This window comes from Hyla sarda, chromosome 1 (assembly GCF_029499605.1).
Source record: "Hyla sarda isolate aHylSar1 chromosome 1, aHylSar1.hap1, whole genome shotgun sequence".
Lineage (NCBI taxonomy): Eukaryota > Metazoa > Chordata > Amphibia > Anura > Hylidae > Hyla > Hyla sarda.
This window is the reverse complement of record NC_079189.1, coordinates 224579827-224595740: the sequence shown is the minus strand read 5'-3', so window position 1 is coordinate 224595740 and position 15914 is coordinate 224579827. Positions and strand designations below refer to the sequence as shown.

At 48.1% G+C, this 15914-nt stretch overlaps 1 protein-coding gene across 8 annotated transcripts in view; it reads right to left on the bottom strand.

Moving 5' to 3' along the window:
* LOC130364991 (protein regulator of cytokinesis 1-like) overlaps positions 1-15914 on the bottom strand; it is an 82677-nt gene that overhangs the window by 15172 nt on the left and 51591 nt on the right. For 7 of the 8 annotated variants that reach the window (XM_056568829.1, XM_056568833.1, XM_056568831.1 and 4 more), the window contains 6 exons: positions 3946-4082; positions 2658-2753; positions 2427-2573; positions 2252-2347; positions 1769-1861; positions 545-649 (listed from right to left, as the gene is read on the bottom strand). In XM_056568829.1, coding sequence (XP_056424804.1) covers positions 545-649; positions 1769-1861; positions 2252-2347; positions 2427-2573; positions 2658-2753; positions 3946-4082 — 674 coding nt within the window. The remainder of the gene's footprint in view (positions 1-544; positions 650-1768; positions 1862-2251; positions 2348-2426; positions 2574-2657; positions 2754-3945; positions 4083-15914) is intronic. The other variant, XM_056568828.1, reaches the window with a different exon arrangement.

The window sequence follows — 15914 nt, the reverse complement described above, 5'->3', positions numbered from 1 at the left end:
TGTCACTGGGTAAAATGGGTTTGAGGAGAGACACTAGATGCCCAAGGTGTCCGAAAGAGAAGGCAGGATTAGTTCATATGCTCCTTGAGTATGAGAAACTACAAAATGTTTGACAAAAAGTACTTTAAAAGGTGAAGAGAGACTTTTCAGTTGCGATTCTGTGGTCGAGCACTCATCTTAAATATTGAGCTGGAAGAGGTTGAGTACAGAGATTTTATCAAAACTTTTGGGGCTGGCCTGACTGATAATACTAAGGGTATGGTTCTCCCCCACAGTTTGTGAAATGGTTAAAATTGGTGGATAGAGTCAAGAAATTTGAAGTAATAGGATGCAAAGGAAGGAAGGTATACAAGAGATTAGAAAAGAACTGGAACAAATGGAAATAAAAAAAAATATATATATATATATATATATATATATATATATATATATATATATATATATATATTTTTTTTTTTTTTTCTCTTTGTGGATGTGGAGAGCTCAAAAACAAAAAAAACTGGTTTTGTCCAGAAAGTAGCTTTAAATAAAAGCATGCATTTACCTTAAACTCTGAATAGCTGCCAGGCTGGCCGGAGAATGCCACTGCTTGTTTGTTACTGTCCTGCAATGGAGTTCTCACAGGGGTATCTCTAGTTTTCATAGGAGTCTGCAAAGCAAACTACATCATTACACTGGCTCAATGACTTTACCATTGCTGAGAGTAAAGGGCTGGCACATAATAGGCAATTTACTGGAAACTGTTTCATCACCATGTGTAGGGCACAAAATAACAGTGTATGGAAGGCTACAAATGACAGCAGCCAATAGGTAATCTTTATAAAACTGAATCAGTGAGCTGGGGGATAATACTTTAATACCAATATCCCAGACAGTCCTTTTTTCTTCCTTTCTAGAGTTTCACATGACACGTACTGACAAAGTACCCAAATGGCCAAGGGGGAAATCTAGAAGCATACACATTACTTGAAATCATTGTGTCTTAATTCGGTGCCTTTCTGAAAATTATGCCATCAGTCAGATCTTGCCTGGGCTTTGGTCTGGACACACAGAAAGCACCCTACTGAGCAAATCAATGCCACCACATGCAAAAGGGTAGATGGCTAGATACAATTCTTTGGTTTTATGGGGGTCTGAAAGTTTATTTATAATAGATTTGCCATGCATTGAATCTTTTATAGTTGTGTCAATTGTGCCATTAATCAGACTAAAAACTGCACCGAGATTTAATCACATCTGGGAACCATGGGTTATGTATCTCTCAGTGGCACCAGAAGCTTACAATCACCAATTTTAGTACACTGGTCATATCAATTGCTTTAATGGAATAGATTTGATGGTCTAATCACAGAGTTGAATGTTTTCTAAACACTATAAATTTTAAGTATGGTATTTTCAACGATGCAATGCATATATCTTCACCCATATTGGCTCAACTTGTATGTTAGGTTCTTACACTAGCCTTGACTGACAGCCATACACCTTAGGACAGGATACAGAGTGCAAGTAAACTTTTTTTGCCTCATGTACTAACAAATTTAGAATCCTCTAGAAACAGAATTAAGACTAAAGCACAGAACTTTCTAAAAATAAAAGAAACCAATTTATAAAGGTTAACAATACTTTCTTAAGGTGACCATAGCTTTCTCACAAGAATTATCAAAGTTTAGTCATTGTGGAAAACCTGTTAATACTTACAAAGTTATTTATTTAGTTGCATAGCCCTCAAGCAAATTTATATAAGTTTACCACACAACATTTTTGTTACCTTAATTGTGGCAAGCGGTACTTTTCCTGTTTGACTTCCACTGGAATGTGTTATATTTGTGCGAGACATGGTTGAATTTGTTGTTCCATTGAGCTGCAAATAATTCAAGGAAACATATTAAAATAACAGTTATCACCAAAGTATTATCATAGTGCTAGAGACCCTAAATGTGTACACCACATAATGTACGATATTACTATAAAGGGAAGAATTTGAGGATAACCTGTGTCTTCCTGCATTTACCCCAAAAATAAAGAGATGCTCCCTGAGCTGTAACCACTAAATATGTATTCCTTTTTATTAGTGTAAAACCAATTAAAAAAATTTATGGAGGAGTAAGTGAAAGTACTCATGTGAAGAACATGTAGTTTGGAATCAATACAATGGGGTGAAAGATCAAGTATTACAACCTAAATATTTAGGTTGGGCCAAGTGGAAATAAATTTACACCTAATGTAGTGGCAAACAATTTAGCGTACTCGCCTTTCTATTTTTGCTACTTGGTGTACCCTGTGAGCACAGTCCAGCAGGCCTCTTGATCGGCGTTTTAAAGGGTGTTGTCTCTTCTTTCTTTTGCGTCTGTAAGAAATGTTAAACCGTTTATAGTAAATGGTGAGGCAGGAAAGTATAAAGCATTGGACTATGTGCAGGAACTCACCCGATCTTGTTTCTCTCGCTCCTTTTGCTGCTTTAGCATGTCCCACTGACTAGCAACATAATCCATAAATTTATTGCCTTTAATTAAAAATGGACAACCTTGCTCAGCCTCCCACAGATCTATCCGGGACTTCAGATCTTCCTCTAGCTAACAGTAGAAAGCAATATAAAGGCTTTAATTCTTCGGAAACTTTCATAATCCATAAAATTTTGTGCAACATGTGCTAGTTACCTTAGATAGCAATTTCTGAAGTTTTGCACGCTCTTTCTCCTCCTTAAGCAATGTTCCTCCTCTATTAGAGAATCTGTTGGGATCCATTGCCTTTTTCTGAAAGAAATGACAGAAGTATTAATACACATTTGTCAAGTTATGTGTCAATTTCCACCTCCACATATTAAAAAAAAAAAAAAAAAGAAGAGGGATCAGAAAATTACCTAATGTTTAAAGGTGGTGTTCAGCATGATAAGTAGTTTTTGTGGGTCTGATATTAATGTATATTACACTTACTAATATCCTTATGTCCAGCTATCGGAATTGCTCGATTTCTGGGTTCATTCCAACACAGAAAGGGGGCACAATCCTGTGTTATAGCAGGTAACTAGTAATGTGTTTGAAGGGATGTCTGTTTTGCTTGGTTTAACAGCTAAGCCAGCCCGTTGTTCATTAAAGGGGTAATTCTGGATAGCGAAACAAAGCCGATATATATATATATATATATAAAATTAAAAACAGCGCCGCTCCTGTCCTCTGGTTGTGTATAATATCACTCTCAGGTCCATTGAAGTGAAAGAAGCTACGCTGTTTATACTGCACACTTGGCACAATTTTTGAAAAAAGATAGCTTTGTGTTTCTATTCCTGGATAACCCCTTTAAAGGCTGACGCAGAGACAGAAAAGGTGGGATGGCTTAGCTACTCATCTGAGCCAAGCACGTCACTAGTTATACATATGAACAAAAAAGGGGTTATGTTCTTGTTCTTTTTTGTACCTTAATAAGCCTGGAAGTGGGGCAGCTATTATACTGAAGGTATATTGTTCGTGTAATCAGTTTGATAGTCATGTTAAATAAAATAAATAAATAAATTATATATTTACAAACGGGGTGCCGCGTGCAAGATCACGGGGGTCCCCAGCGGCGGGACTCCCGCGGTCAGGCATCTTATCCCCTATCCTTTGGATACAGGATAAGATGTCTAAGAACCGGAGTACCCCTTTAAGAGATGCTGTAGGTGCAGTCTGTCTCGTCAACTGTTAAAACTGAATATAAGTAGTTCAGATTAGAAGCAGTAACTGTCAGCAAAGTTAAAAGTGCATTGCACCAGGGCTTCAGAAGCATTATTCAGGAATACCTTTGTTCCCAGCTATGGATGCTTTATATTCATAAAAATCAATTTTTGTAACGAGCACAATTTTTTTTCTGAAATGTTAAACTTTACCTTAGTTGCCTACATAGTGACTTTTGTGTGCGTCAGTGAGCTGCAAAACATTTTGATAAGAAAGTTGACGTAATATACCTCACCTCTAATATAACAAACTGGGTCCAGCTAGTTTCCCACTTCGCCACTGCATCCAGAATTATCTGGCATTTGTCATACAGCATTTTCATTTTAACAACCTCTTCATCATGTTGACTTAAAAGATCTTCTGTAAAGTCATCTATAACGCAAAAAAAAAATCCAGAATGTAGGTTGGTTTATTAAAACACCCACATATAAAAGGTTATAACTCTTTCAGAACGCAGCCAATTCTCATTTATGTTTTTTCTTTTCATTTTTTGTGTGGGACCACTCATTTTACCACAAAATTCTATTGTGAAACCAAAGAAAAAATATAGGTGGGGTCAAATTACGCGGTGCACCTTACCATGAAATTAACGTTCTCTTTATTTTTCTGCCATTTGTAATAATTTTTTCCTTATTGTCATTCATATATAGATATAGATTCATGAACATTATAAGGAGATTTTTGTTTACTTACCGTAAAATCTCTTTCTCGAAGGATCCATTGGGGGACACAGACCGTGGGTGTATGCTGCTGTCTCTAGGAGGTGTGACACTATGGTAATAAAAAAAGTTGGCTCCTGCCAGCAGGATATACCCGCCTTCAGGCCCTGAGGTAATCAGTTTTAGTTCCAGAGCAATAGGAGAGGACCAACAGGTCAAAGGAAACCCAAACTGTCCGAGAACCAGAAGAAAAAAACATAACTGAACACACCCTCGGACAGAGAATCAAAGGAAACCCCAAAGGAGGGCGGGAGCTGTGTCCCCCAATGGATCCTTCGAGAAAGAGATTTTACGGTAAGTAAACAAAAATCTCCTTTTCTCTATCGGCTCCATTGGGGGGACACAGACCGTGGGACGTACCAAAGCCGTCCCTTGGGTGGGCAGATAAGCAGTCATGCAGACGGCCGTTCCACTGCCGCCTGCAACACTATACGGCCGAGACTAGCATCAGCCGATGCGAAGGTATGAACTCTGCAGAAACTCGAGAAGTGTGCAAAAAAAACAAAAACGACCAGGTAGCCGCCTTGCAAATCTGCGAGGCCGAAGCTCTATTCTGGAGAGCCCAGAATGCCCCAACAGAAACGGGTAGAATGAGCCACAACCCTGAAAGGAGGAATCTTCCCCTTACAGCGAGGCTCCGAAATGGCGGACCGAATCCACCAAGAAAAGGTGGCCTTGGAAGCAGATTGTCCCTTACGACGACCTTCTGTAAGGACGAAAAAGGAATCACACTGACGAAACGAAGAAGTGATGCAGAGATAAGACCGAACAGCCCGGACTGCATCCCGCTAGTGTAGTAGGCGCTCCTCAGGATGAGAAGGAGCAAGACAGGAGGACAATGTCCTCATTGAGAGGAAAGGCCGAAAACACCCTAGGCAAAAAGGAAGGATCTGGCCGGAAAACAACCTTGTCCTGGTGGATCACCAGAAACTGAGAACAGCAGGGGAGAGCTGCCAATTAAGACACCCTCCGGATGGAGGTGATGGCAACAAGAAGCGCCGCTCTAAGGGCTCAAAGGGTTTACCCTGGAGGGCACTCAGAACCAGAGTCAAGCCCCAAGGGGGAGAGGGTGACCGATAAGGAGGAAACAGAAAGCGCCACTCCTTGAAGGAAGGTCCGGACATGAGAATTAGAAGCCAGATGCCGCTGGAAAAAAACAGAAAGGACCGAAACCTGATCTTTAAGGGAACTGAGAGACAACCCCAGTTCCAACCCGACTGCAAAAAGGAGAGAAGACGGGAAACCGAGAAGGTTACAGGAGATAAGTCCTGAGCTTCACACCAACAAAAATAAGAGCGCCAAGTACGGTGGTAAATACTTGCGGAGGAGGGCTTACGAGCCCTGAGCATGGTGTGAATGACTTGGGAAAAGAATCCGCGGGCCCTCAAAACAGCGGTCCCAACCGCCACGCCGTCAAATGCAGCAACTGTAATTTGGGGAGGCAAAGAGGACCCTAAAAGAGCAGGTCCGGACGTAGCGGAGGGCGCAGTGAAGCGTCGTCCAGGAGCCAGACTACGTCGGCGTACCACGACTTTCGGGGCCAATCTGGAGCTATCAGAATGGCGGGGACGTCCTCTGTTTTGAGCTTCCTCAGAACCCTGGGAAGGAGAGCAAGGAGAGAAAACAGAGAGGGCAGGGGAAACCGCGCCCAAGGAATCCCAATGGCAGCCACGGCTAGAGCCAGGGGGTCCCGGGACCTCGACACAAATGAAAGAATCTTCCGATTGTGCCGGACACGAAAGGGTCTCCGTCAAGAATGCCCCAGAGGTCGTAGATCTGCGCGAAGACTACTGGATGTAGAGACCACTCGCTGGGGTCGTCTGAGGAAGTCCGCTTCCCAGTGAGCACACCCGGAAGGAACGGCCGAAAAAGGCCGGAAACATACTTTCCATCCAGAGGAGAATCTGACACCTCGGCAATGCTGCCGAACAGCGAGCGCCGCCGTGCAGACTGATGTCAAGGTGTTGTCCGACTGGATGGGGACAGAACGGGACAGAAGATGGGACCCCCCATGAAGAAGACAAAGAAGAATCGCCACCAGGTCCAGAATGTGTATTGGAAGAAGGGCTACCTGGAGAGGCCAGAGGTCCTGAACCGACCAATCCCTGAACATGCCGTCCCAGCCCGACAGAGTGGCATCTGTAGTGACTACCTGCCCGTGTAGGGAAGGAATGGTCACCCCTGAAGAAGGGGGCAATGGAGCCACCAGAGCAGAGACTGACAGATCCGACGAGGGAGAGCAACCTTGTGATCAAGAGACAGAGGAGATCTGTCCCATAGAGAGAGAACCGCCAGTTGAAGGGGACCGTAATGAAAACTGGGCAAAGGGTACGGTCTCCATGGCTGCTACCATCTGACCCAAGACTTCCATACGAATTTGGATGGAAACCGAGGCCGTGGCCCGGAGAGCGTGGACACAAGACAGGAGCGTCAGACGGTTGTCCGGCGGAAGACAAATCCGTCCAGGGACCGTGGAAGTGAGGTCCCAGAAGATCAGAGACTGGGTGAGAGAGAGAACCGACTCGTCTTGGCTGAACATCCACCCGAAGCGATTCAGGGTCTGGAGTGTAAGATCCACAGTCTCTAGAGTCTGGACTCTGATGAGAGCCTTGATGAGAAGGTCGTCCATGTAAGGAATCACCGAGACTCCGCACGATCGCAACAGGACTATAACTGGTGCAAGGATCAAGGCAAAGACCCGATGAGCAGTGGCCAGACCAAAGGGTAGGCTATGAAATGAAAAAGCCCCTTCGGAACCGGAAGGCGGAGGAACCGCAGATGGCCGGGAAATATAGGAATATGAAGGTAGGCATCCTTGATGCCCACCGAGGAAGAAACTCCTCTTGTGCCCTGGATGCCACGGAAGTGGCAGAGAAGATGGCGGTGAGACACTTGAGGCCAAGAATCGTACGTACAGAACCGCCTTTCCTGGGAGACCACAAAAAAAGGTGGAATAATAAGCCCCGCAAATATTCCCCTGTAGGAGTGGGGACAATGACTCCCTGGGTAGGGACTAGAGGGCCTCCTGAAACTGCTTCCCGGAGGAGGAAACCGGGGTGTTTGGGACTTCCTAAATGTGTGTGGTCCAGATGTCTCGAAAAAGTAAGAGACTACCTCCCACCCGAGAAAAACCTGCGGGTGGTGGAAGTGGGATTGCGGTTACCCGATTTGGTCAGAATGGTTGGTGTCCGACTTCCAAGACGAACGTGCCCGGAATGAGGGGGACCTCTTGTCCCGCGAAGGTGCCTGCCGAGACCCCTTATTGGAGCCAAAGGTCCGAAAGGACCAAAAGGAAGAGGACTTCCCCTGGGAAGAAAAGCAAGCCTTATTTTGAGGCAACCAGTAACTTTTACCCCCATCGCCACAGAGATAATCTCGTGAAGGCACTTGTCAAGAGACGGGTACCAGTAAAAGGCAACCCGGTAAGAGACCTTTTTGGAGGCGGCATCCACATCCCATGCCCTAAGCCACATGGGGCGGCGGAGGGCCGCTAAGAGACCCACAGCAAAGGCAGCACCACTGACTGCATGGAAGCTGTGCACAGAATACCCCAGCATTGGAGAACCAAAGCAAGATAGACCCTCCGGGGGAAATCCCGCCAGGATACCCAGACTGAGTTGTGGACACCACAACAATAGGGCCTCGGAGCCAGAGCCTGCTGTGTCCGAGGCAAACTCCGCCAAGGACTCCACCGTCTGGTCCGTCGAGTCCTTGAAGGCAGCTGCCTCTTCCAGCGGCAGTGTAGTAGCCTAGAGAGGCAGGAAATTGGTGGAACCATTGAGAGAGGGGAAACCACCTTAGAAGCAAGGTCCTTAGCGAATGGGTAACACACTTGAACCCTCTTCATTCCCGTGAACCTCTTGTCCGGATGTTTGCATGCAGATTCCAGAAGGATGTGAAGTTCAGCGTGAGAGCTGAACCCTTGAGGTGCTGGGTTGAGCACGATGAAAGGATACTTCAGGAGTAACGTCCGAAGATCCTGGGTCCTCTAAGTGAAAGGAGTCTCATATGGTCGCAACCAATGAGTTCACCGTTTCAACTATATCCGAGCGGCCCTCTGAGTCAGATGCCGATTCAGGAGCCTCATCCGCCAGTTCACCAGGAGAAAGTGAACGCATAGAGGCAGCCCTGGAGGGGGGCGACCCTGACCGGGTACGCGGCTCTGGCGGGGCAGAGCGGCGGTTCCGGAAACATCCTCTGGAGGAGCAACGTCTGAACAGATGACACGGGGAGGAGAGACCCACGGAGGGACGCCCACGTATACCTGGAGACTCAATGTAAAAGTCAGACAAAACACCCCTAGTACGCTTCGTGAGAGTGTGAGGCTTGTGTAAAAGAGGAGCGGGACCCACCAGAGGGCCGGCGCAGGGCAGACCTCTTCCAGGTAGACACCATGTCACGTGAGGCCTCAGCCCCCACAAGGGGGACTTGAATCAAGTCAGCCATATACTGGGACCGGAATTGTAACATCCGGGGAAACTGGGGGGTCTGGGGGAGCAGTGAAGCAGGCAGAGTCAGTGGGCATTTTAGGAATAATATGTTATAGAGACAAAATAGAGACTAGCAGTCTAGTTGTCAGTTTAGAGAGAGGGCAGAATAGCGTCCACTATGTCAGTAAAGAGTTAACCCCTGAGAGGGGCATTCCCAGAGCAGGGGCACTGCCAATTGGCCCCGCCACCTGAATCGCGCGCACAGCGCTGATTGGAGGGCGATGCGCACCTCCAGTAAGCTCCGGCGGCCCTGTGGGCGGAGCTACAGCGCCCCGGCCGCCAAGAAGAACAAGAGTAATGGTGCCCGCCCCTTGCCCCAAGCGCACATGCTAGCCGCATATGCACATGCAAGCGGGCGCCACACATCCCCCCCCCAGCAGCGGTCAGCTGCCGAAGTGAAGTAAGACGGCGCTTCACGCGCCCGACAGTATAATTCCCCACACACAATGCAAGGAAGCGCCTCCCGAGAGTTCCGGCCCCTGGGGGCGGAGCTAAGTACAAGTCGGGGACGTAGGAGTAATGGCGCCCGCTCCCTGTCCCGAGCACACATGTCAGCACATATGCGCTCGGGGGAAGTAAGCGGGAGGCATACACACCGGAAGCAGCTGCCGGAGTGAAGTAAGACGGCGCTTCACGCGCCCGACAGTATAATTCCCCACACACAATGCAAGGAAGCGCCTCCCGAGAGTTCCGGCCCCTGGGGGCGGAGCTAAGTACAAGTCGGGGACGTAGGAGTAATGGCGCCCGCTCCCTGTCCCGAGCACACATGTCAGCACATTTGCGCTCGGGGGAAGTAAGCGGGAGGCATACACACCGGAAGCAGCTGCCGGAGAAAATGAAAGTAAGCCGGCGCTCCGTGCGCTCGGCCAGTAAAAGCACCGCGGCTGTCAGCCGCATATAAGGCGCTGCTGCACAGCCGCATAGTAAAACTCAGTCACACACAGTGAGGAAAGTAAACACACTTACACACAGTGTAATAAAGAAATTATGCCCCAAAGATGCCACTGCTCACCCCAGTACCAGCCAGCCCCATAAACTTGAAAAGGTGGGCAAAAACTGAGGGTCTCCAGAGGTTGCAAGTCCTTGCACCTAGGGGAGAAAGGGAAATGTACTCACCTCAGTCAGAAGAAACTTACCTAATGGAGACTTTTGTGAAGTTTTCTGTCAGCTTTTTGTCCCTGCATCATGCCTAGTTGCTATGCGCGAGCGAGGCGAGCAGAGAAATAGGGGGACCTGGACCCACAAGGTACCACCCAGGCACTGACCGTTGGCAAGAGGGGGTTAACAGCGCATATACGCAATGTCTGTGCCCCCTAACTCGCAATGGGGAAACCGAGTCCCTGAGTCCCCACCTGAAAACAGAAAACAAAAGGAATAAAAAACTAACACGTCCCTATACTAGGAAAACAAAAAATCAGAAGACCTGGTCTGGAGAATTCCAGACCATGTCCACCTCCTGCAAGACACTAAAACTGATTACCTCAGGTCCTGAAGGCGGGTATATTTCCTGCTGGGAGGAGCCGACTTTTTTTATTACCATAGTGTCACACCCACTAGAGACAGCAGCATACACCCATGATCTGTGTCCCCCAATGGAGCCGATAGAGAAATTATATTTTCAAATGCAGTACTCCTATTACCACAAAAGTCTACCGCAAAACCAAATAAATATTTGTGGGGTCAGACTGTGCGGTGCATTTTACCCTAAAATTTACATATTATCTTCAGTCTGTAGGGCAATACAATTACAATGATACCAAATTTAGGTTTTGTTTTATTTTGGGAAAAAGAGGGGGGGGGGGGGGGATTCGAACTTTTTAGGTCCCCATAGGGACTGTTATAAGCTCTCTTTGGATTGCTTATGGGTGGCAGGGAGGCCTTTAGAAGTCCTTCGATCTCCTTATTAACTAGAGTTGGAGGGGTGGCAATTAGTCACCTGAAACCAGTCAGCATCAATTTGTACTTTTAAATGCCACTATTGACACATTTAAAAGGTTAAATGACCGACAGCAGCATGATCACAGATATCGGTCATTAAAGGGGTATTCCAATCTGCAGGATCACATTCTAAGTTGAAGTTTATGTATAGTTATACACTTTTTGCAAATATATGTCATTTTCTAACTCTCTCTATTCTCTCCTTTCCCAGTTGTGGATGTTTTTCCCCAACTCACTGGCTACTCTGCCCAGCCACCTTATCTGTTTGCAATCAACCCTGATGGTTCCAGGTACAGTACAAGCCATCTGTGAGTGCACAGAGCTCTAAGATATTACTGTGGGGGATGGGACTTGACTGTAGAATAGCAATGACAAGTATGTGTGGGACAGGAGTAGGGGAAAGCACTGCCAATCTAATTTAAATGCTCCACCCCTCCCAAACAACTTAGCATACTTAGCATAATAAACAGACTCCCTGTTCTGTAGAAAAAAAGTAGATTTTTAATGCTTAACGTAAAATCTCACTCGGAGGATCCATTGGGGGACACAGACCGTGGGTATATCTTGCCGACACTAGGCATATAAAAGAAGGTTGGCCCTTCCTGGCAGGATATACCCAGCCTACTGACCCTGAGCTTATCAGTTTAGTCCCAAAGCAGTAGGAGGGAACAGACAGAGAAAGAAACCAGCAGGTGTCCCAGGGCACCAGACAAAATAAAAATGAACCTTAGCAACAAACAATGGGTAGGTGATGTGTCCCCCAATGGAACCTCCGAGAAAAAGATTTTACGGTAAGCATAAAAAAAAAAATCAACTTTTCTCGATCGGTTTAATTGAGGGACACAGACTGTGGGACATACCAAAGCAGTCCCCCGGGGTGGGAAAAAATACCCAACACAGAATCAGACAGAAGACTGAGCCACAGCCGCCTGCAACACCTTGCGACCCAGACTGGTGTCAGCTGAAGCGAATGTGTGCACTTGGTAAAATTTAGTGAAAGTGTGTAAGGACGACCAGGTGGCTTCCTTGCAAACTTGCAGGGCTGACACCCTATTGCAGAGCGCCCAAGAAGCCCCAACGGAACGCATGGAATGCGCAGTCACCCGAAAAGGTGGGACCTTTGCGACGGTACGATTCCAAGATGGCAGAATGGATCCACTGCGAAATGGTCGCCTTGGAAGCTGAAAGACCCTTGTGACTACCCTCTGGAATCACGAAAAGGTCACCCTTCTGAAAAGAGGAGGTGACTGAAAGATATCCAGACAGCCTGAACAACGTCCAGACTGCGTAGGGAATGCTCCTGAGCATTGGAAGGAGCCGGACAAAAAGAAGGAACAACGAGGGGAAACCACCTTGGGCAAAAAGGAGGGAGGCCAAAAACCTACCTTTGCCTGATGAAGGACCAAAAAGGGGAGTGACAGGAAAGAGCCACCAGCTCAGAGACCCTCCTAATGGAGGTAACTGCCATGAGAAAGGAGACCTTCCACAAAAAGAATGAGAAGAGAGGAGTCCCGGAGAGGTTCGAACGAAGCCTCCCTCAAAGTGCCCAGCATCAGCGGTACGTCGGCTGTACTTTGAGAAGAAGGCTATTCAAATTTTGTGACCGGGATGGGGCTTTGATTATAAGTCCAGAAAGGGAAAGACCAAGATCAGAAAGGGAAAGACCAAGATCCCCTGGGCCCAAAGAATGGCCTCCATGACCTTGGTTAAAACCGTGGGAGCCGTACCAAGGCCAAAAGGAAGAGCCATGAATAGAAAGTGACCTGCAGGAACAGCGAAGCGAAGGAAACTCTGATGGGCAGGGGGAAAATGGCGATGTGGAGATAAGCATCCCGGATTTCCACTGACTAAAAACTTCCCTTGGTCCACGGAAACCAACACGGCCAACACGGAGTGGAGGGACTCCATGCGGCAATGGTGGTTGAGTAACTTGAGGTCCAGAGTTAGACGGACAGAGCCCTCCTTCTTGGGGATGACGAAGAGATTCGAGTAGAACCCCCTAAAAAGGAGATTTTTTAGACTTACCAAAAAATCTCTCTCTCGAAGGATCCATTGGGGGACACAGAACCTTGGGTATATGCTGCTGTCTCTAGGAGGTTCGACACTATGGCAACCAAAATGTCGGCTCCTCCCAACAGGATATACCCACCTCCAGGCCACTGAGCAATTCAGTTTTAGTCCCAGAGCAATAGGAGGAGACCGACAGGTCAAAGGAGAAAAAAAAAAAAAAACACGAACTGTTCGAGTACCAGAAGAGAAATCAACTGAACACTCCCTCGGACAGATAACCGAAAAGGAACCCCAGAAAAGGGTGGGAGCTGTGTCCCCCAATGGATCCTTCAAGAAAGAGATTTTACGGTAAATCTAAAAAATCTCCTTTTCGCTATCAGCTCCATTGGGGGACACAGAACCTTGGGACATACCAAAGCCATCCCTTGGGTGTACCACCGCCACCTGCAACCCTTTACGGCCCAGACTAGCATCAGCCGATGCGAAGATATCAACCTGGTAAAAGGCTCGAAAAAGTGTGCAAAGACACCCAGGTGGCCGCTTTACAGATCTGCGAGGCCGAGGCCTTGTTTCGGAGAGCCCAGGATGCTCCCACCGAGCAGTCAAATGAGCCAAAAAACCCTGAAGAGCGGGACCTTCCCCATGCAGCGGTAAGCTTCCGAAATAGCACATCAGATCCAACTGGTGGAGGGAAGAGGTGACAGAAAGATAAGTCCGAACAGCCCGTACCACAATTTGTGGAGTAAGCGCTCCCTGGATAAGAATGAGTTGGACAAAAGGACGGAAGGACAATGTCCTCGTTGAGATGAAAAAGGCGAACCGACCTTAGGTAAGAAGGACGGGTCTGGCTGGACAACAACCTTGTCCTGAAAAACTATCAGGAAAGGAGAACGGCAGGAAAGAGCTGCCAGCTCAGATGCTCTCCTAATGGAAGTAATAACCAAGGAAAAACCACCTCCCAGGATAGGAGGCGAAGGGGGACCTCCCTAAGAGGCTCAAAAGGGCGTCCTGGAGAACATCTAGGACTAAGTTCAAGTCCCAAGAGGGAGAAGGGGACCGGTAAAGGGGGGACAGCGTGTGCCACGCCCTGAAGGAAGGTCCGGACATGCGAATTGGAAACCAGAGGACGCTGAAGAAAATGGAAAGGGGCGAAACCTGACCCTTAAGGGAGCTGAGAGTCAGTCCTTGTTCCAACCCCGACTGCAAAAAGGATAGGAGACGGGAAACAGAAACGGTAACTGGAGAAAAAAGGTCTGAGTTTTGCACCAACGAAAGTAAGCCCGCCAGGTATGGTGATAAATCCTCGCAGAGGAGGACTTGCGAACCCTGAGCAAGGTGCGAATGACCTGGGAAGAGAAGCCGCGGCCCCTTAGAACCGCGGTCTCTACCGCCACGCCGTAAAATGCAGCGATTGTAAAAAGGGGAGACAGAGTGAACCCTGTGACAGTAGGTCTGGACGAAGTGGGAGACGGAATGGAAAGTCGTCCAGAAGCTAGACCATGGCGGCGTACCATGACCTTCGGGGCCAGTCTGGAGCCACCAGAATGGCGGAAACTCCTTCCATCTTGAGCTTCCTCCGAACCCTGGAAGAAGAGGGAGGGGAGGGAACAGATAGGGCAGGAAAAAAATCTGACCACGGAATTACTAGGGCATCCACGGCAGAGCAAGGGGGGTCCCTGGACTTTGACACAACGTCTGAATCTTCCAGTTGTGTCGAAACGCAGAGAGATCCACGTCCGATGTCCCCCAGAGGTCGCAGATCTGTGCGAACACCTCTGGAAGAGGAGACCATTCTCCGGGGTCGGCTGAGGACTGACTGAGGAAACCAGATTCCCAGTTGAGCACTCCCGGAATGAGAATAACCGAAATGGCCGGAACTCCGCGTTCCGCCCAAAGGGGGATCTTTGTCACCTCGTACATGGCTGCAAGTGCCGCCCTGCCGATTGGTGTACGCCAAGGCCGTGGCGTTGTCCGACTGGACACGGACAGGGTGGCCCTGAAGCAGGGACTCCCAATGCTTCAGACAAGATATATCGCCCTCAGATCCAGGATGTTCATGGAAAGAAAGGCTTCTCGGGGAGGCCGAGGCCTTGAACAGTCTGATCCCTGAAAATACCAAGTTCGACAGGCTGGCATCCATCGTGACCACCTGCCAGTGGAGGGGAAGGCAGAGCCACCAGTGCAGGGACCGACAGGTTCGAAGAGGGAGAACAAGAGGGAGAGAGAGAGACACAGAAACAGAGAGAACCGCTGAAGGCGCTGGGCTAGAATAAGGGCACACCGATGGGCTGAGAAATCTCCTGTCTGTGCGCACAGAGCGCTTATAGGAGAGAGTTTTCGCGTAGGAGAACAGTACAAGGCGGTGGGCGGAGCTACCTGAACTATTGTGAAGCCCCTGTAATGGCGCCCTCTCCCAGCCCCGAGCTCACCTGCGAACCACATGTGCGTCCACAAGGACGGGAGCGGACGGAGATAACCCGCTGGCCGTTTCCCAGCTGACGGCGGCCAGCGCGACAAATGAAAGTAAAAGCGCTGCTGCCGCTGAAGCCGGCAGCCGCGCGTATAGTAATCCCTGGCCCGGAGTGCAGGGAAAAAACACCACAGACAAAGCACCACTGTACTTCCCCACATGAATAAAAAGAGCCCCTTTCCATATAAAAAGGGGGGCTCCATATAGAGAATAAGGAAGGAACAATACCCTCCAGGCAGACCCCAGAAAAATAGTATAAGAGTGGTCACAAGTCTCCAGAGGTTGCAAGGGCTCATCCAGTACCTGTAGAGAGGGAGATATACTCACCTTGTCTGAAGAACTTACCTCATGGAGTCTTCAGTCAGCATTTTCACCTGCGGCAAGCCAAGCTCATAGCGAGGCGAACAGGGAGGTAGGGGGACCCGGACCCATGAGGTACAACCCCAAGAACTGACCGATGGCGAGAGGGGGTTAACAGTACATCCAAGATGCCTGCCACCTCTCGCAATGGGAAAACAGTGAACATTGTGCTCCTAAATCCCCACCTGAAAACAGAAATAAAAAGGAATAAAGAACT